General features: G+C 41.9%; 2 protein-coding genes across 4 annotated transcripts in view; one reads left to right on the top strand and one right to left on the bottom strand.

The window, feature by feature from the left end:
- aopep (aminopeptidase O (putative)) overlaps positions 1-12408 on the top strand; it is a 69550-nt gene extending 57142 nt beyond the window's left edge. For all 3 annotated transcript variants that reach the window (XM_085786505.1, XM_085786504.1, XM_085786503.1), the window contains 3 exons: positions 4525-4611; positions 4755-4903; positions 12219-12408. In XM_085786505.1, the coding sequence (XP_085642631.1) occupies positions 4525-4611; positions 4755-4895 (228 nt within the window). In that variant the 3' untranslated portion in view covers positions 4896-4903; positions 12219-12408. The remainder of the gene's footprint in view (positions 1-4524; positions 4612-4754; positions 4904-12218) is intronic.
- Positions 12409-13498: 1090 nt separating this feature from the next.
- Positions 13499-20045, bottom strand: part of fancc (FA complementation group C) — a 29361-nt gene continuing 22814 nt past the window's right edge. Inside the window, exons 13-15 of the mRNA XM_085786507.1 lie at positions 17836-18010; positions 14828-15040; positions 13499-14287 (exon numbers count right to left, since the gene is read on the bottom strand). Coding sequence (XP_085642633.1) covers positions 14117-14287; positions 14828-15040; positions 17836-18010 — 559 coding nt within the window. The 3' untranslated portion in view covers positions 13499-14116. The remainder of the gene's footprint in view (positions 14288-14827; positions 15041-17835; positions 18011-20045) is intronic.

The following is a 20045-nucleotide window of genomic DNA, read 5'->3' as shown; positions in this document are numbered from 1 at the left end:
ACGACGCATAGTAATTTGTAGTAAATTCTGCTGTAATAGCAGCTCTCCTCTTTACAGCCGCCTTCACTGACTCAATCCCACAAGTATTTGCTTCATGTTTTAGTGCCGCAAAAAAAGTTCTTAGTTAATGGCAACTGCTTTTGTGAGTGTTTTGTGTTTATGTCTGTTTACACACGCTGCTGTGTGTGTGGACAGCTCCTTACTGTACAGAGCCTGTTAACTCTCCACGCTAACCTCCATCATTAACCCATGGCTTGATCTTGAAAAGACAAATTTGATACATATTTAGGTTTTTACAAGTTTCTATTAATTCTATGAGCTGTTACGTTGGGGCAGTAATGTATATAATGGGGCTCAGATGTTGTGCTGTACAGAGCCAGCTGGGTGGTTACTGTATTGAATCCAGACATGTGAAGTTTCAATTAAGGGAGTTTTTATTATTTACCACCCAACACCACATTCAGGCCTTTTGTTCTCATGAATAACAACTAGTGCAGCTAGTCTATATTAAATATATGCCTGCCAAGTGCCAATTTATTGGCTGGAGCCTGAAAGTATAATTTGATTCTTTAAGTTTTTGTCTTGTGATCGACCCCACAAGCTGAGGTCACTCTGCGTCTGGCCTTGAGTCCAGCTTTATCCTCAGGCCTCTTTAGTCGTTCTTCCTGGCAGATGAAAGCAGATTCTCCTCTGCAATTTCCAGGAAACAACTTTCAGTGTTTTCTAAAAATACACCAGGCCATTATGCACATAGTCATGCATGGAAAAAAAAACACACCTACTCACACACACACACTCACACTCACTTACACAAACATACACACAGCTGCACACACCTGTATAAAGGCAATGGTCCAGCCCTAATGTTAGTAATCTCGTCCAGAGGAGGTTAATCACCTACGTCTCTCCTTATAAATGTGGCCATTTATTCTCCTCTCTTTCTGTCTGTTGCTATTTTTCTTATTTTTTCTGCCCCCTTTCTTCTCACACAGCCTCTCTTTGTCTGCACAGCATCCTCCTCAGAAGATTGATGATTGATCTGTTTAAAATTCTTGGACAAATACAGGACTGAGTGGCATTCAGCCTCCGCAACCTTTCGCTGTTTACCTCACGGTGTATGAGAGATTTTTCAGAGTGGATGGATATTGAATTATAGGAAAGATTTTGATGGTTTGTGAAAGGTGGTTAGTGATATGTAGACTCAGAATGCACAGAGATATGCCTGATCGATCACCTGAAAATTGTATTGTATTATCAGGCCAACCAGCATTCAGTACTGTAAGCCTCCAGAAATCCCTTGTCATGATGATTTCATACCACGTAGAGTTTTGATGTCCAATCATTTTAGTTCATTAGTTTTTTTTGAGTATTCTCTCATGACTTCAACTTAATTTGCCTTGTGCTGTTGCATATTGTTTCACCACCTGTTAGTTCTGTGATAAACATATCTCCCTGCAGGCTAAGCAGAGCGAAGTTTAGGTGACGCTGTACAGTGAAAGTGATAAAGGAGTTTGTCTTTAGGATAAAGGTGCTGTGGCGTGCGAGCTTAAGTTTCTGTGTGTGTGTGTGATCTGTGTGATCACGTAGACGATAGTGAAAGGAAATATGCGGCTGACCACCAGTGTGCGTGCAGTGGGACCGCTTTGTGGACGGTGTGAGTGACCATGAATACGTGTGTGAGTGCGTCTGAGAGCCGGAGCATGTGTTTGCATGTATGAGAAAGTGTGCGTGACTGTGGCCCTCTTCCTTTCATATGAGCCTCATGTGACACAAGATGCTGCCCGTGCACGAGTATATATTATTTACATATGCGTGTGTGTAGACGCGCGTGCAGTTTTTGTGAGCACATTTCTGATTTGGTGGGTGCGTGTGTGCTCACATGTGTGCGGAAGGCCATCTGTCGGTCAAGTACACAGGGTGTATTGTGTGTATGGGGCGCAGGTTAGGTTTGCTCCTTCAGTGACTGGAGACTTCACTGGACCACATCAAGGCCTGTCTGGTTCTACTGGCCACAACATGTGGAGTGGAGGAGAGGGGGACGACACAACAAGGGGAAAGAGTTATTAAGAAAAAGCCAAGAGGAAGAAAAAGAAGAAAAGAAAAAAAAGTCACCTCAAGTTTATTTGTGGCGCCTTTAATCAAAATGTCTCAAAGGGCTTCACAGTCTTGTATTAGACTGAAAACAAAAACAGCTCCTCAAATGAGCAGAGGAAAAATCTCTTCAGCAAACCTCTGATGGGAAAAAAATTAAAAACCCTGAGAGAGATTACAGAGGATGAAATCCCTTCCAGACCTGGTAGGTGTTGGGGAAAATGACTAGATAAGAAAACAATAATGGCTGCAATTAGATAGTGTTGTGTAGTGGCAAAGGAAAGGTTGACTGGCAAAAGCAGTTAAGAGTAATAGTTGGGCATTTAGTGTTTGTTTCATTATAGAGGAAAGCAAGTAAGCAACATGCTGGTATACAGTATGTGCACAAGCCGCATAACATCATGTTTGCAACTTTGTTCGTGTAAGTCAGTATGAGTTGAAGCATTTGTGTGTGTGTGTGTGTGTGTGTGTATGTATGGTGGTGGGTGAAGGAGGGGTGAGAGTGCAGTAATAAATGAAGGAATGTCACTGTGTAATTGCATGTGCTGTCAGAGAGAGAGGCCCAGCGAGAGGAAACGGTAAGAAAGGGGGTAAGGAGAGGTGCAGCAGACAGCTGCTCTGCCCCAGGGCTCTCCCCAGGAATGTAACCCAGCGCAGGGAACAGCTGCTGGGTCTTCGCAGGCCAGAAGGGCAGGGCTGGCACCAGAGGATACACACACTGTAGACGCACACGTACACACACACACACACACATCATTGTTCCCATGAGGAGAGAAGGTAGAAGAGTTTCACTTAACCTACACCTTTTGCTTTTTGTCATGTGTGCTTTGGGAGTAGTGCCGAGTAAACAGTGGCTGCAGAGGATATGTGGGAGAAAGATTTAGAATTTGGAGGAAAAGAGGAACTAGAAAGCCCTTCTGAGAGCAATTAAACTCATGATTATTGAGTAGGTTGCAGAGGTAATGTGAGGATTTAAGTGTGTCTGAACTAAATGGAGCATCGCTCTGCCTCCATTCTCGTGCTGCATAAACAGGTGAAGGGCAGCACAAACAAACAAAGCAACAAAAAAAAACTGCTCTTAAAAGTGTGCACACGTTAACACGGCACTCAGATGGATCCATTTGGCTCCTTTGTAGAATGCTGCTTCAAAATGAATCTCTGTACGAGCGTTGTAGAAATGCCCAAAGCTTGAGCTGCTGAAACAGAATCAATCACCAAAATCCCACGCTTGGTCACTGTACTCTCCAAAGGACTAGTTTATTATCCTGAGTGTGTGGAGATAGTTATGGAGGAGATTGAAACACCCACAAAAAAAAAGCAGCCAAGGGAAACCGTCAGGCTTTGAAGTAGTGACAGTGCTTTAAAAGATATTTCATCTGGATTCTTTTTATCGCTCTTCTGTCTCTTTTATCATCCTCTGTCTGCTCCGCAAGACTATATCCATGCACAGTGTATCCACGCCGGCGCACGTGCACGCTCATAGCAGATGATGAAGGATGATGGCTGAGGCAGGGACAGAGCCAGTCTCTGATCTCTCCTGTAACCGCGGCAACAGAGCTCCTATTGATCCTCCGGGAGAAAGGCCAGGCATTAGCTTTCATACACACACACACACACACACGCACACACATACACACAAATACACCCATACACACACACATACAGTAAAAACACACCTGTACACCGCAAGCGCACACATACTACGAACACACACGTGGACAGGGAGAATTAAATTGAACTTTTAAACATGAACTTTAGATCGACATACTGTAGCTTCCTTTCTACACTAAAACAAAATTCACGTCCGTTAATCCTCTGATTCTGGATGAATCTATTCATTGTCAGTGGAGCCTCCAGCTTTGTCTCGCAGCTTGTCAGATGAGCTGTTTGTCTTTTGGTACTGAGGGTGATCTGTTCACATTAATGTTTGAGTGCGCTGGCCAAAAAAACATACAAATATAAATTCTTTCCAATCTGGCAAGTTTTGAAAGAATCGTTACATAAAGATAACAGATTATAAATCTGCTTATTTACAGTATGCTTGGTATGAGCTGTGTTGAGGAGAAAGTTCTCCCTCTAACTTCTTATTGTTTTATGTAGTCCAGCTCCATCAGCTTTGGATGAGGAACATCAACTCTGAAATTACAAACAGCAGTGATCTTATGTAACTTGAGAAAATAACAATGCCATGTTAAAGACTGATAAGAGCAAATTAAATTATATGCACTGCTTTGAGGTGAGAAATGCTTTAAAGTCTAATTCCTTAATCTTTTGGGGGGTTTTTAAGCAAAATTTTCTTTGATTTTTTAAGTAATTCTCTAATTACAACCCTAACCCTTCAATAAAAGGTTTGACATTTCAAGGTCAGATTTTAAATTGAGAACTTCTGTTTCATTTGTAGTTTTTTTTCCCCCCCTTTGTTTTGTCTTGCAGGTCCGACATCGCTGGTGTGAGCTGGTGGTAAAACACGCACACACTCAGGCTTATGGAGACGTGGAACACTTTCTGGTTCATGACCAAGTAAGTACACACAATTGTGAAACATTTTGTCTTTTATGACACAGTGGAAGATTCAAACATCTTCAAAATGCTGAATCATGTTGTGGGAAATGCTTGTTCATAATGAGAGAAATAAACCACACGATTGCATATGTGTGTTTCAGGCCATGGGTGTGTATCTGTATGGGGAGTTGATGGTTCACGAGGACCCCGAGCAGCAGGTCTTGGCTCGTCGCTGCCTCTCATTGGTCCAGGAGGACATGGACCAATCGGCACGTAGAGTGGTGGAGGAAATGGTCCTATAGCATTGGAGGTGAAGTCTCATCCTCAGGATTCTTCATTCACTGAATTTCAACCAACATCCCAGTCCTAATCAGTAGAACTCTCATTTCATTTTAATAGTTTATTGAATAGCTATGGAAAGAAATTACATCAGCAAGTCTAAACAAGCTAAACCAGAAATATACAAATACATCTGTGTAGGTTTATAAAATAAAATTCCAAGTGTCATCTCAGCGTTTAGTTTTTTGTATTATTCTCCAACCATCTGTGGAGATAAAAACCATTAGTGTGAAATAACATCAGTATAATATCATAAGCAAATGTTCTGCATCATCTGATCATATGATTTTAAGATGCTGGGGCTATAATTGTTCTTTTTCTTCAGTTTTTGAAGTATTCCTACATTTGAAAATCAGTATTTTTATCTCATTGTTGCCCTCTAAGTCTGAAATGGCTTCTGTAAAAGAAAGCTTTGTGTTGGATTGATCCTGATTTCATCTGCCCCAGCGGACAGTCCACACTTGAGTCACTTGGCTACCTATACTGCACATTCCTTCCTGAGCCCATTGAGCATGTGTGCATGTGTGTGCGTGCGTGCATGTGTGCGCGCACATGTGCGTGTTTGTAGACTCAGAATGGGGCCTTTTCCGTGGTTTCACAGCAGCGCCGTCAGGATGTGTTTGTCAGAGAAGGAATTTGGGAATGTGTTCCTCAAACAAACGAGAGAGGGAAGAGAGAAAAAAGGGAGAGAACGGGTCAGCAAGCATTTCTTGAGGGGCTCAGGACGGACTCAACTCGATGTGGGGTGATTTTTATACTCTTGACCTTGAAATTCCTCCTCTGTGTGTGTATGTGTGTATGTGTGTATATATGTGTGTGTGTGTGTATGTATGCATAACCACAACTGTCAACCAGTGGACTAAGAACAGTGAGAGTGTTTATTGGTCTCACACTAAATGAAAGGAAGAGGGAAATTTATGGTTTACACAGACAGATGGACAGAACAGGGAGGAAGAGAGAGCGGAAGGGAGGACTGGAGTGAAGACAGGTCTCTTTGAAGCTGCTGATCTTTTCATAATAGTCCTGGAATTACTGACACTAACCTTTTAATAATGAGAGCAGACTATTACATGAATCTTGGCTCAGCAATTCAAGTAAAGTAACCCAATGCTATAGTAAGTGCAGTAAAGTCAAATACCTACAGCTTATATAATTCAATTCTTTCCAAATATTATGAAGCTTTTTTTCCTGCATTACAGTTTCATTCAGAACCTTTGACTGTAGAGACACACATGAAAGAGGAGGGGAGAAAAAGACGTGCAACAAGTGTCTTGAATCAAATTAGAATGACTGATGAAAAATGATCTTTAGTTACGTTCACACTCAAAACACTTCTTATTTTATGTTCAATCAACAGGCCAGAGGCCAACTAAATATAATCTATTTATATGAAGTGAATAGTGAATAAAATAATTGGTCTTTCATCATATTTTATTGATAAGGAGAAATGGTTCCAAATTTTTTCAAACTTACTTTCACAGTTTTAACCTTTGAAGTTAGTTTCCAGCAAAATGCTCATATCGTTGGTTATAGACTGATTCATTGATGTGCCACCTCTTTATTTCAGAGCCCACCTCTGAAACCAACCAGCTGTGTTATTATCTCGCTCGCCCTCCAGACTCAGTGACTGTGAGGTCAAACAAGACGTCTGTGACCTTGGTCAACACAGGCTGCGTCAAGAGGCACTGCTAAATACTTGTTCACATCAACCTGAGCGACTTACAGCACTAAATCCTTTTTTAGGCCGTGACCAAACCACTACAAGACAGCCTTTTATCTTCAGACACTAACACACACACATACACACAGAGACAGCTTTATGCATTTGCACAGGATGTGAAAGGCTTTCTAGACAAGTGCTCGGCATCTGGCTCAGTCCTGATAAATCTCCCTGACACACACGCACACACACACACACCCGCGCGCACATACACCCAGCACACATATGTAGCGCCTATCTGTCTGTGCCCGCAGCTCTCTTGTCATCATCCCTCACCTCCTCACTACACCTCCCTGTGGAGCCTGACCACAAGTACAGGAGAAATGAAACGGGGCAGCAAAGGCAAAAAAGAACAGAAAGAAGGAACAAAGAGTTTAGAGATGAATATCCCAACTTTTCCCGTTGCTTCCCATTGGACTGAACCAAACAAGCCTCTGTAAACATCAATGGATCATGCTGGTCAACTGAGCTCAGGTCCAGATCTCTCTCCAATTAAAATGATGGATGAACAGACGCTTCTCGCTGCTATTGCATATTGCACTGTGGGGAGATGGATTTATGTTTTACTGCTCGGTTTGTGTTCCCCCATCGTCCTTTCTTAAGTAGAACAGTCCTCCCTGTACCCTTTTACACCCACCCACCCACACACACACACACACACACACACACACACACACACAAAGGGAGACCACAGTACAGTGGGATTAGGCTGAGGCGGGCTGAGAGGGTTTTAACTGAAAACAACATGTCTGTCAAGGCGCACTCCCTGCTCTGTGTTTTTAAACCTAAAAAGCACAACCCTTTAAAGGAGAAGGGTGGTCTCTCCCTGTCCTTTTTTTTCCCTCTTCTCTTTTCCCTTCCTGCTCACTCTCTCGTTCTTTTCTTCCCCTGGTACATGCCTCTGGAATCCCTCTTGATCCGCTTAATGAGGGGCATATCGCCGGGTTAGCCAAGCGTGGCGAATGGGAGAGGAGGAGAGGGGTAACCAAGAAAATAGAGTGAGAGAGGGGGGATCTACAGGTCTGGTCTTTCATGACTGCACTCTGATGATGGCCGACGCAAGGGAGAAAGAAAGAACAAAGAAAGTTGGAGATTTGTCATTTTGTGGGTGGTGCAGGTTAGCAGTGGACTGGAGCAGGACTTGAGGATGTAGGGAGAGAAAGAGAGAGAGAGAGAGAGAGAGATCTTGTTCTTTCATGTCTGGGCTGTGAGGGTTCCTGGCGTGCTGATTTGTGACTTATGATAAAATCACATTGCCAGGGATTACCACACAGCCCTGACCCAGCCGGCTGCTATGGCAACCAGAGCCCCTCCTATACACACACACACACACACACACACACATATGCACGCACACGCATTCTCTCTCTCTCTCTCACTTGCCCCCCCACCACACCCCTCCCTCCCTCCCTCCCTCTCTCCCTCCCAGAAAAACGTAAAAACTTAAGAGGACATGATTATCTAAGAGTGTGTGTGATTGTGTTTGAGGAGTTGATGATGTGGGAAGTGCAGAGTGGAGAAAGGATGATGAGGGAGCCAGAGGGTCTCCATGTGGGTGTTTGTAAAAGTGTGTGTGTGTGTGTGTGTGTGTGTGTGTACGTACATGTCAGTAAGGCAGACAGTTTTTCCTATCCTCTCTCCAGCCAGGCACAGAGCTTAGCTGATTGGTGAACAGTGATTGATTTCCTCTTTGTTCACAGTGGCTAAGTTCTGCACCTGAGGAGAGCATGACCCAGACAAGCAGACAAAAGGAAGACAATGAATCAGTGTGAAAAGAAATAGAAAAGAAATGTTCTTTAAAGTTTTTACAGTGGCCAGGTTGTGTGTGTGTGTGTGTGTGTGTGTAGACAGCTGAGCCTTATTTCCCCCACTTTAATTATCTAATGTGTGCTTATACATTTCAGTCACAGAACTCCTTCCCCTTTGTCCTGTTTTCTCACTCCTTACCTGATTGCCCTGCGCCCTCCTTCACCTTTCCTTTCTTTTCTTCTTATCTAATTTCTTTCTTCCCCTCCTTTTCACCTCATCCCATATATTTCCTCCACCTGCAGCTCTCCTCTCTCCCACTCTCACTTGACTGCAAAAGTTTCCAACGAGACCCTCTCTCACCCCCCGACGAATTACACACACACAAGCCTCCTTGCGAATTCAAAACAGCGAGCAACATTACTAATGAGCGCCACGCTACGCTACGCTCTCCCACTTTCGCTTGTTGTTCTTTCTGCGTCTTTCATCTTCCCTCCTCGCTCTGTGCTCCCAACGCCTCTCCGCCTTTATCTCATTTGAGTTACGTAGTATAAAAGATAATCCTGCGGATGATGCCGGTTGCACGCTCTGTAGTTCTAGCGAAGGTGAGAGCCAAGTACCTCAGGAGAGAGACTGTACTTCCAGTACTAATGAGGCCTGGGGAGACCCAACGCTACTTAATGCTGCTGACAGACATTTCATCAATCCAGGAGCAGTGGCCACCATCATCACCCTCATCATCATCACTTCACCCTTACTATGTTTTCTTTCTTACAGTAGATACAAATTATACTACATACTGTATATAGTATATTATGTATACACTAAGGAACATCAGATATGTAAACTGTTTCGATGTCAACCAAACTTTGATTACTTTTTATTCCCAGATGTGAGCAGCTGCTTGATTTCCATTGCATTGTAAGAGAAGAAGGAGAAGTGACCTCTTACCGACTGTCCCTTCATCTTTGTTGAGAGTTAGATGAAAAGATCGATGGTGCTTTCATAACTCTCCATTCAATAGCAGCCAATTAGCTTAGCTTAACATAGAAGCTGCAAACAGAGAAAAACAGCCGTCAAGCTCTGTCAAAAGGAAGTAGCGTGTGTAAATGCGTAAAGTGAAAAAAAAAAACCTGCTTTTTGGTTTTACAGGAGATGGGTTGAACTGTTTTTTGGACAGGTACTGTAATATGACTCCCTGGAGTCTCTGTTGGTTGCTTAGTGAACACACAACAGGTTTTTGGAGCAACCAAATGAGTTTTAACTTGTTCATTAGTGAGCTTTGGGACAGTGTGAGACTAGCTGTTTCTCCCTGGATTTACTGTGCAATATAGGTTTGTATTGTTTAGTCTCAGATTGGAGAAACAAAAAACTGTGAGCCTATGAAACACCGGCTGATAAGGAAAGGCATGTTAGGTCACACAACATGCTTAGTTTCTCAGCATTGCATTGCAGAGTGTAGTGAGGGAGAGTTCCCAAATCAGTCGAGATAAGGTTTATAACAAATAACAAAACAAAACAATACAAACTGAGGACGGAGTGTCTAAGCAATATGAGCAGGTTTATCACACTAGGTTTCTATTTTACCGTGTACCGCCTGTTGTGACTGTCAGTCTGTCTCACATGTCGCAAGAAATAGATTTGTTACACAACAACCTCCGCTTGCATCTCCCCACCAAACAGAAAATCTCTCAGAAAAACACAACTCCTGTCACATTTGGATCGACAATGGACAACCGAGCTGTTGATACCTGCAGCTGGACAACATGCAAACAGAAATGAGTGACTGAGATCTGAGACTTTTATAATACCGATCCACTGTAACTTACTTTATAACCTTTGCTATGAAGTTGTCGCAGTCCACCAGAGTTCAATCTCTAGTTGTAATGCAAAGCTATACAGTTCTGGACCGGCCAAATCAAAACAGTGACAGATGGCTGAAAATGTATTTTAGAACTGGTCAGTCTTTTTTTGGCAATCAGAATATGAGCCTTGAGGAGGTATTATAGCGCTCTATATTCACAACGACAAAATGGCGACTAAACGAGGACAGATGTGTGAATTAGAAATGAGGGCCATGTGGAGCCTGCCATTTTTAGACCTATATTTAGGGCCTGTTAAAAGAGTAATGACCATCAAAGGCCTGTAAAAGAGAGGAATTGCGATCAGAGCCTGTATCTAAAAGGTGATTTATTACACTCTAATGGGGGGGAAATGGTGCTCTGCACATCAAAGGACAAAGCAACATTGTATAGACACCAAAAATAAACGTATTCAGCCCCCGCCACCCACACCTTCTTCTGTTCATGCAACTCAACCAGACTGATTCTCTTTAATGTCAAGTATATATTAGGGAGCTGTTGAATTAAGTTCTATTTCCAAGTTTACATTTTCAATTTTATCTCACACAGCATGTGCAAGCTCCTCACAGAAGGTGGTGGAATGTGATTTTGATGGATTCATAGTTAGACTTTTATGAGCAGAGATTCATCTCATAGATTCTTTTATGCCAATAATGTACCAGTAGTTTGTAATAGCTGCTACCATTCAGCAGTGGTCTCGCAGACACTGCAGTGGTGAGGTTTCCACCGAGCCAACCACACCTTTCACCACCTAGTGTAATCCAACTATCTCAACAGTTTAAATGAACCGACAGTAGCGGGGTTTCTTGTGGGTTTGGCAAAGCAGAACGCTGCCTGACAAGCAGCCTGAGCTGGCATTGCTCTTTGCCTCATTACATCCACAGCAAAAGAAAAAGAAAGAAAAACACGAAAGGAAGAAAAAGAACGCGAGTGTTCGTGGCCAGCCAGTGCTTCATGAGAAAGACAGAGCAGAGATTTGGGGCTTGGCTTCCTGTGCCTACTGAGCTGATAATCAGTCCTATAGAACCACTGGCTCAGTTCAGCAGGAACAGGAGTCCAGTCCACTCACCATCGAACCAGAAACAAAGTGTAGCACTGGTCCCATCAGAGCTCTCGCATCCTTTACCATTCACTCTTATAAGGGGTTTATTTTTAAGATTTCAAAGGTGGACCCACTGTTTTCATGTGGTGTGTGTTTTGGTGCTACATTTTAAGACATTTTAAGAGAATAACATTTAATTTATTTAGGCTTTAGGCATGGAAAATTCAAACTTTCAATTGGGGGGTAAAACTATGGCATGGATACATGTATTTTGACAAGTGTGGACATTTACTTTAAAGCTGTTAAAGCAGTCGGCCCATCATTATCCACTACTATTACAGTAGCTGATTGTATACCCAGTGCTGAAAAAAAAAATACGGTGTTGTATATTTGGGTATTGAACTGTTGGACACAAAAAGTAAGCAATTTTGTATGTCACTTTAGGTGTTGGGGAAATTGTGAATTACGTTTTCATTATTTTGTGACATTTTATACACTTAACCATAAATCAAAGAAATAATTAACAGATGATACAATAATTGTCAGCCAGCTACAGTCCTAAATTGAAGGGAATTATCTTTTATATTACCAAACACATCACACTGTTTCCCTGTCCACCAGAGGGCACTGACAAGTTTTGTTTGTTTATTTGTTTTCTTGTTCACAATTTCTTATTCACCAATATTGTAAAAGTGTGTCGCTCAATTTATGGTACTATTTCCACCTCCAATGTTTTTTGTGCGTTGAGTTCTGCGTGTTAGACCACACACATCTAAAGCAGGTTATTTGTCTTGGCTGACCTCAAATGGTATTCAGTACTTGTCACCTGGTAGATAACACTACTTCAGCCAGATGATTGCAGACATCTACCAAATGTGCTGTAATGCTACAATCTGTCCATATCTTTCCGTTCCAGGTTGCTGAATGCAGCCGGAGCTGACGGGAGTTTGGCACATGGGGGTGGCCCAGCGCTCAGCTCCTCTTCCTCTGTACGAGGACGCTGAAGAATCGCTCAGCAGTGTGAACACCAGAAGGCTGCGCTCTTACTCTTCAGCCAAGGCCAACTGGCAAGGTTTAGAGAACAGCAGTTCTGTTCATTCAAGTCTGATGAGAAAGTTTGCGTGTGTGTGTGTGTGTGTGTGTGAACCATTAACACTACAAGCTGTTTATAGTGAAATACAGGGTTGTTGACATCATTATTGCTGTGGTGAAACAGGAAAAATTACATCATTTCACTTGTTTCAAAATTATAGATAATGGGGGAGAAAAGTGCAGTTTCATAAGTAAGGCCACTGTACCTCTGACCCCAGCTGCTGTGGTTAAGTTTCTGTATGTGTGAATGTGTGTACAGGTGTGAGTTCATGTCTGTTTAGTCTAAAGTCATGATCTGTTTCTTAAGAGTTTAGACTGGAAATACCTCCGGGTGAATAATGTTTTATACATAACAAATGACTTCACTCCAGCCTGTAACAACATTGGAGTGTAGACCATCAGCAACGCTCAGGGCATTTTTATATGTGCTAATTATGTTTTTATAACATCTGTGTGAAGAAAATAACGATTTTTTTCCTGTACCATTTCAAGTGAAAATGTTCATGTTGAAAATAAAATTATGTTTTTTCTTGCAATACCTGATTTTTTTTTTAGCTCAGTCCATTACTGAACAAGTAAAACCTGAACACAAGTCAGCTCCTTGTGCCGATTACACTGTTTTATATATTATGTTTTATATGCAAATTAGCTGTAAATGTCATTGCTAGGTTCTCATTCATAGACATCTGTATTACTTAAACATTGGTTATAAGATGCATTCTTTAAAAGGGGTTAAGCTATTACCAATGACAAATGTTTTTTGAGTTAACTGCAGTTTCTTCTGATCAATAAAAAATAAACAGAACACGAACACAACTACATTTTTTCTTCTCTGCCCAGGTGATGGGAAGAGAGAGATCATATTTGCATTTTTCAGTTTTGTAAATTTGTTTTTCCATGTGTCCAATCTTCAGTTGATCCAAAAATCGAGACGGATTCATCAATAATGAAAACTTTCATCAGCCCCAAACCATTTACAATATTGAACATTGTAGTGAAGTGGTTGTGTAGAAGCAGATGCAGGGTTTTCTTAAATGTTACACTTATAGTACTACTAATAGGATTTATATATGTCTAGAATCAAACACCTATGACAAATGAACATCACTAACAGTCTTTATAAACAATGGAAACACAGAAACTATACATACAAAAATAGGTGACATTACAATGAATTATTCACATTCTTGTGTACATTCAGTCCTGCTGAAACATGCCTAGCATAGTCACATATTACAGCACAAAGAGGATCTATACCAACTAACAAGCATTTGGTTCTCCTTTCCTTCAAACCTAAATGTCTCACAGTCAGCATGTGTAGCGTGAAGGATTTATTTTGTGAGACAATTATATGAGTGGGAGGACTCTGACACATTGTACGCGCTGCTGCTTCTTTGCAGTGTGATCTGTCACTTCTCAAATGTCCTTGTGGGCCTTGTAGTTGTGAGTGTCTGTGTGCGTGTGTGAATATAATTGTAGCCTCTCCACATAATCTGTTCTCCCTGTGCTGTTTTGACACACTCCTGTCATTGTAGCGAGCATATCTACACAAGAGCATGGCTATTTGTCATTCTGCACACATGCCCTGAAAAAACCCTTCGCCGAGGATGAACTCACCGCTGTGTGCTTATTTGTATTAATGCATGGCTGTCTGCGTATGCGCTTGTGTGTGTGGGAATGCGCTTTCACCTTTTCCAGAGAGTGTGTGCGCGTGTGCTCTGTTCACAGCGGGGCTCTATGCTGCTGCATATGTGTTAGTGTGTTTTGAAGGGCCTTGATCCTGAGATGAACTCTGTTAGTGTCGCTTGATAAGCAGCTTCCTTCCTTTAGTCTGAGCTCCAGTGAGCTGAGAACACACGCTGCTTCATCAACCAGACCAGACCGATCCACCACCTGGACCCATCAACACACGCAAAGAGAAAAAGACATTGGTTGTGACAGGGCCAAAACGCAGGGCATTATTTCAAAAAGAAAAGGGACTGATTATTTGTGATGTCTTGTACTTAAGTCAACCACTCACTGAATAATTCCAGATAATGCACTTTAAATTTTGCTGATCTCATACGTGTGAATTTCATAATGCATCCACATCTAAGCAATTAAAGCCCATTCGACATCCAAGCATCTGGTGCACGTGGAATGAGAGATTTTTTATAAAGAGCAAGTTGAAAACCCACAATTACCACTAAGAATCAAAGTCTAGAGTAATTGCTAATATTCACAATGGAACATTAGAATATCAGAAAGCCTGAACTAGAGGAAAAGTGTGGTTTGGTTTTTTCCTCTCATAAACAACCCAGACATCATATAATTTCCTACGTGTGTGTGCTGTTGTGTACTGCATGTCACTTTTATTTGTTGCTATAATCTTTGTTTTCACTTCAGTGAACATCACAGACCTGGGAAATGTGAGATAAGAGATTGTTTCCTCACCGTCTGTAAAATCTGTGTTGATCCACTCAGCGATTGTTCGGAGAAAACAGCAAAGTTGACTAAGAGGCTGAGGAACAAGAATGGAGACGGTGATGGTGGCTGGGGTTGTGGCGACAGCAGCGTGACCACTGACTGCAGGTGGTCAACAGGAGGTGGATGAGTTGAGTCCGAGAAAAGGGAGCGTAGGTGGTCCCATGCCTCTTTGACGCGTACCTGGAAACAGTCAATACGTTAAATTTAAAGTCGGCTGACAGATGTGTATTTATAGACCACACTGGAATCAAGGCACGTTGGTTTAAGTATCTTTCCTTCTGACGGGAAGAGAAAAAAAAATCAATAGATTAGTAATTCACAAATGATGAACAAAGACAACCCTGTGAGAGTTGAACATTAATGTAACGGGAGAAACGGCGGCGACAAAAAAGCGCCTCTCCCTGGGTTATGAGAGGAGGCGGACAAACAGGAGACAGGGAGATGAAACTCAGGCCAGCCGGCCAGACACTCACTGAGAAATCAATACTACATCACCCTTTTCACCCAGCCCCCCACCCCCCTCCCTCATCTGTATCGCTCTCCTCAACCACTGTCTCACTCTCTCCCTCTCCGATAGGGGTCATCCATAATTTATTCTTTAATGTGTTGTTCTCCTTTCTCTGTTTTTGTTCTGTGAGACACACCTGCCAGGAGCTAATAACAGGACGACTGCATTGTTATGTTGCTGCACACGTTTTGCTATACTATCTGAGAGCAGTGATGTTGCTAGGTACGCGTCCTGCGTCTCTGACGCATTAAAATCTGAAAGGACGCAGTAAACTCACTATCCATGCGTCCCGGGGACGCACCTAATTTTCCCATGAAAAATGATACATTGTTAACAACAACTCGTGTTTAAAATCATGGGAATGACCGGCGGACGGCCATTATCCACCATTTAACCCACACAGCCATAGGTGTTGATATTGCCCCGACCATTGAGCAGCAACGTAACAAGAAGACGAAGCGGCGGTAGTCGGTAGTTTTCTCTCTCTCTCTCTTTTTTTTTTTTTTTTGCCGCCCTAGTGTTTGTTGGAGCGGCGTGGTGCTGCACGTGACGCGCTGACGTTAGTGTGTTTACATTTACGACGAGCATTAATTCTCAGTCCGAACCCGTAAAAAAAAAAAGAAAAGCCCGGCCTCACCGAGTCATATTCTCGGCGCGAACCCGGCTCGAACCAGCGGGTCCGGACGGGTCGGGCCGTCCATGCTTAGAGCCCAAAACAACAGTCCAGAGATCCGAGGGACAGAGAGAGACAGCACAGCAACAGGTGCGTGTGCGTGTGTGTGCTACCTACTGTAAAGGGGCTCTGCAGCCACAGCTCCCCGCTAGACCAGTTCTGAGTTCAGTTTTCATACACTCCAGCCGTTCTTGCCATTACAATAATAGGAACCTCAGTCAGTACTAAATCTACTTCTTTCTTTTTTTTTAAAATTAACTTAAGCAGCTACAAAATATATTAGACATGTACCACACATCTGGCTGGAAGGTCTCAATGGTTCAAGAACTCTTTTTCCATCATGAAATATTAAAATGGAGCCAAGTAGCCTACTGCATGTTTGTTTTCCTTTTAAATAAGTTCAATATCAAGTGCTAATTCCACCTGCCATAACTGGCTCTCTCTCTCTTGTCTCTCTGGCTCTCAGACAGTGTGTGTGATATTTAGGCTACAACACACACACACACTGTAATAATATCTGCACCTATTGATTGACATGCTGTTTTTGAGGTTTTTTTCTACTTAAATTAATTGTTTTCTGTTTGTGTATATACTTTTAATATAAAGTGTCAAAATTATGTCATTGTGTGTAATGGCTGCACTGTTGCCGTGTCGCGCTCCCATGGGTCCGTATAATTTCCTGCTTTTTTGTCCTTGGCCAATCACATCCCTGATCACACAGGGACAACATGGAGCTGCCTGTGTGAGTTTTATTAATGTTTACATCAGAGTTAAACAAATCAGTTTATGCTGCTGTGATTTAAGTAAATACAGTAATCATCATAGTGTAGTGGCAGGAAAGACCATTTCATCTGTATCAAATATTGTGTTGGTCAGAGGAAAAATGTTTAGGGTGTTTTTACCGTTCCTAAATGTAAAAATGGGTCCCATTGGACCCTCAACATTATTTAAAGGTTAAATAACGTGTTACTTAAACATTTTTCATTGTGCTGTGCTCTAAAAATATACTAACAAATACTAGTGTAGAGTCCTGTATAAGGAATGTTGAGCTTAAACTTAAACTTAAATTTAGGTTCTCAGGAAAATAGCTGCTCTTCAGTAAATAGTTAATGAATTGATGTGGTCCATCAACTAACGATTAATGAATTAATCGATAATTTGCATCCCTAGGCCCTAGTTTTTTTTTAAATTTACAGAAATTCTGGTATTAAGACAACCCTATTGGGGACCCATTGAATTTCCCAGGGACCCACCCAAATCACCACCTGTGGGTCCTGGGGACTCACTACATTGAAAACCTATCAACATCACTGTGAGAGTACATAGATACCGACACTATTTCTACAGCCAATCCTCAGTCTAGAGTTCTTCTTCATCGTTTAGCAGCTTTGCTAATGTAAGCAGCGGCAAATTCAGTGAGATAAAACAGAGACAGCTGTGTTTTGAGCTAAATTCCACATCAGCATAATAACAATGCTGCTACGCTGCATATTTAGCATGTGTATTGTTTAGCATGTTTCAGATCTTAGTTTACAATTAGCTAATTAGCATGTAACAAAGTATACTAGTTAAGGCTAATGGGAAGGTGATGAGTTTTTCCAGGTAATTATATCATGAGGCAAATTGAACAGGCTATTTTCATATATCATTTTATATAATGCCTTCATCCAAGTCAGTTTTTCATGTTGTCACACACTCATACCGTAATTGCCAGACATTTCAATCCATGCTAGTGGGACGGCTAGAAAAAACAAAACAAAGCAAAACCTAAATAATTGAAAATAGCTTTCTTACCAGCTGTAGTGCTCTGTGGTGCCCCCTGTTGGTGGGGTGGTGGTAGAAGGTGAGCAGCCACAGCAGGGGGCCACAGTCTTCAGGCCCCGGTGCTCCCAACAGCTGGACGCACACCTGCACCCAGTGGGCACACTGAACCAGCAGGAACCAGGCCTCAAACACTTTGTGGTGTCCCCTACAGGTCGGGGCGAGAAACAACATTCAACACTACAGCAACAAGTGATCTGCAGAATTCTTATGTGCTGCTGCTGTAGAAGTGACAAATGACACTGCAGCTCACCACAGAGCATAATTACATGAGTACAAGCTGCAAGGACTGCAATTAGAAAGGAACTGAAACATTTATAGCAAAAATTGTCAATTATATTGAGGTTTAAATCAATTCCTGCCCCTGGAAACAGCAATCGGTAGTGTTTTTTTTTTTTTCTTCAGATCTTTCAGATGTACCTTGTGGCCATCATAAGCTTATGGAGTTTCACATTTCCAAAATATTATACATAGGCAACAGGATAATAACAAGTACTGTACATGACTGAACTGATCAAAGACAATTCAAGCTGTGAAAATATCAAACGGACCTTATGATAAAGGATTTTTGTTGTTTTTTCATTTTCAGTTTGTAAAGGTGAGTTACAAACACAGCATCACACTGCAGCTTCCTAAGGCTAACAGGTGATGTGGGTGGTCTCATCATGTTTTGCCGAGGTAAATGCGTGGATGAGAACAACTTCCCAAACTAAAATAAATACAACAATATAGTAATTGTCAGCCTAATAGTTTACGGTCAGGTCGTTCTGACACTTAAAAAAATGAGCATAAAGGAGAGAAAGTTGGAGCAAATTTTAGCAATACCTAAATACATTTTGTCAGATTTGATTGATTGTTTATGTCACTACAGTCATTCAATTATATTCTAAGAGCTTTTGTCTATTATATAAATCTGTGATACTTTTCACAAGTTTTCATAAAACCATTTCGTTTTCCAGTCCACCACACGAACCCTCTAATAACAGGCCGTCTGGGGTCACTAACATCACAAGAGCTTTATTAATGAGCCGCGACTCTGAGTGGCTGCCAGAAATATTAGCCCCGCCCCAACAGACAGAAGCGTCGGGTGATCAAAGAAAGAACTGATTCAGAGTTAAATACTGTAATTCATTATTTCATTCCCAGCTGTGACATCACACAGAGGGGCAGCTGTGATTGGCTCTTTTAATGGGTGATATTTCATCATATAAAAGAAATCAAAACTGATGAGCATCAGTTATATCCTTTTATAGCATTTCCTCCCTAAAATTAGTTTTTTGAATAATAGAACCTCTTGATAATACATGCCTATTTACATTTATAACACTCATAACACTGTCTATTCACTTAATACTGCAAGATGCAGAATGCAGTCCCGCCTGAAATGAGTAAGGGATGACAGGGCACAGAAAGTGGGACAGCAAAAGGAAGGACGTGACTAGAGTTGAGATGACTGTTCAGTGTAATAACCGATAAGTCTTTCAAGTTTTTCAGGCAAAAATTCAGAATATTTCCTGGTCCTTTGAGCATTTCATTTCACTTTGCTGAAATGAAACCCGAGAATTGAAATAAAAGAACACAAGTGTCATGGATTACTGTGAAATGTAAGAGTGTACCAGAACGTAAGATGGGCTGAAATTTAGGCAGACAGAGAGCGTGAAGCAACACAGCTGCAACAGTGAGGCTACAACTTAGAAGAATGATAAAGATCTCTCTCTCAAATTTCCCTTAATACCATCATTAGAGCTCTCCTCCTCATCTCCCCTCTTCCTCTTTGGCTCCAAAATAGGACCAGCAGAACCGCTCTGCAGGGCCCTGGCAGCTGCATCTTCCCTTAGAGCAACACAACATACTACTTTCCCACCGCTGGCTTGGAACAATGTTTTGGGAATTTTGCATGGAGCTCCAGAAAGGAGCGGTGGTGGGGATAATGGGCCCTGTTAAAAACCGCAGCTGGAGGGTATCAAGTCAGCTGTCTCCATCTCGAGGACATCAACTGCTTTTTGCTTTTTTATCCGTGTCCTCCATCCCCTTTTTTCTCTAAATCTGTCCAACCAAGGCTGCTTACTCTGATTTTCTGTCTGTCCTGCTCATGTGTTTTTCCTCTGTTCATTTTCTCTTTTTCCTCTTGCGTTACTTTTCTCACTCTTACTGGGCTTTCCAACACTTGCTTTCTCTACAGC

This window comes from Trachurus japonicus, chromosome 9, assembly GCF_045865225.1.
Source record: "Trachurus japonicus isolate A0001 chromosome 9, Traja_1.0".
Taxonomy (NCBI): domain Eukaryota; kingdom Metazoa; phylum Chordata; class Actinopteri; order Carangiformes; family Carangidae; genus Trachurus; species Trachurus japonicus.
This window is presented reverse-complemented; position numbering and strand designations above follow the sequence as displayed.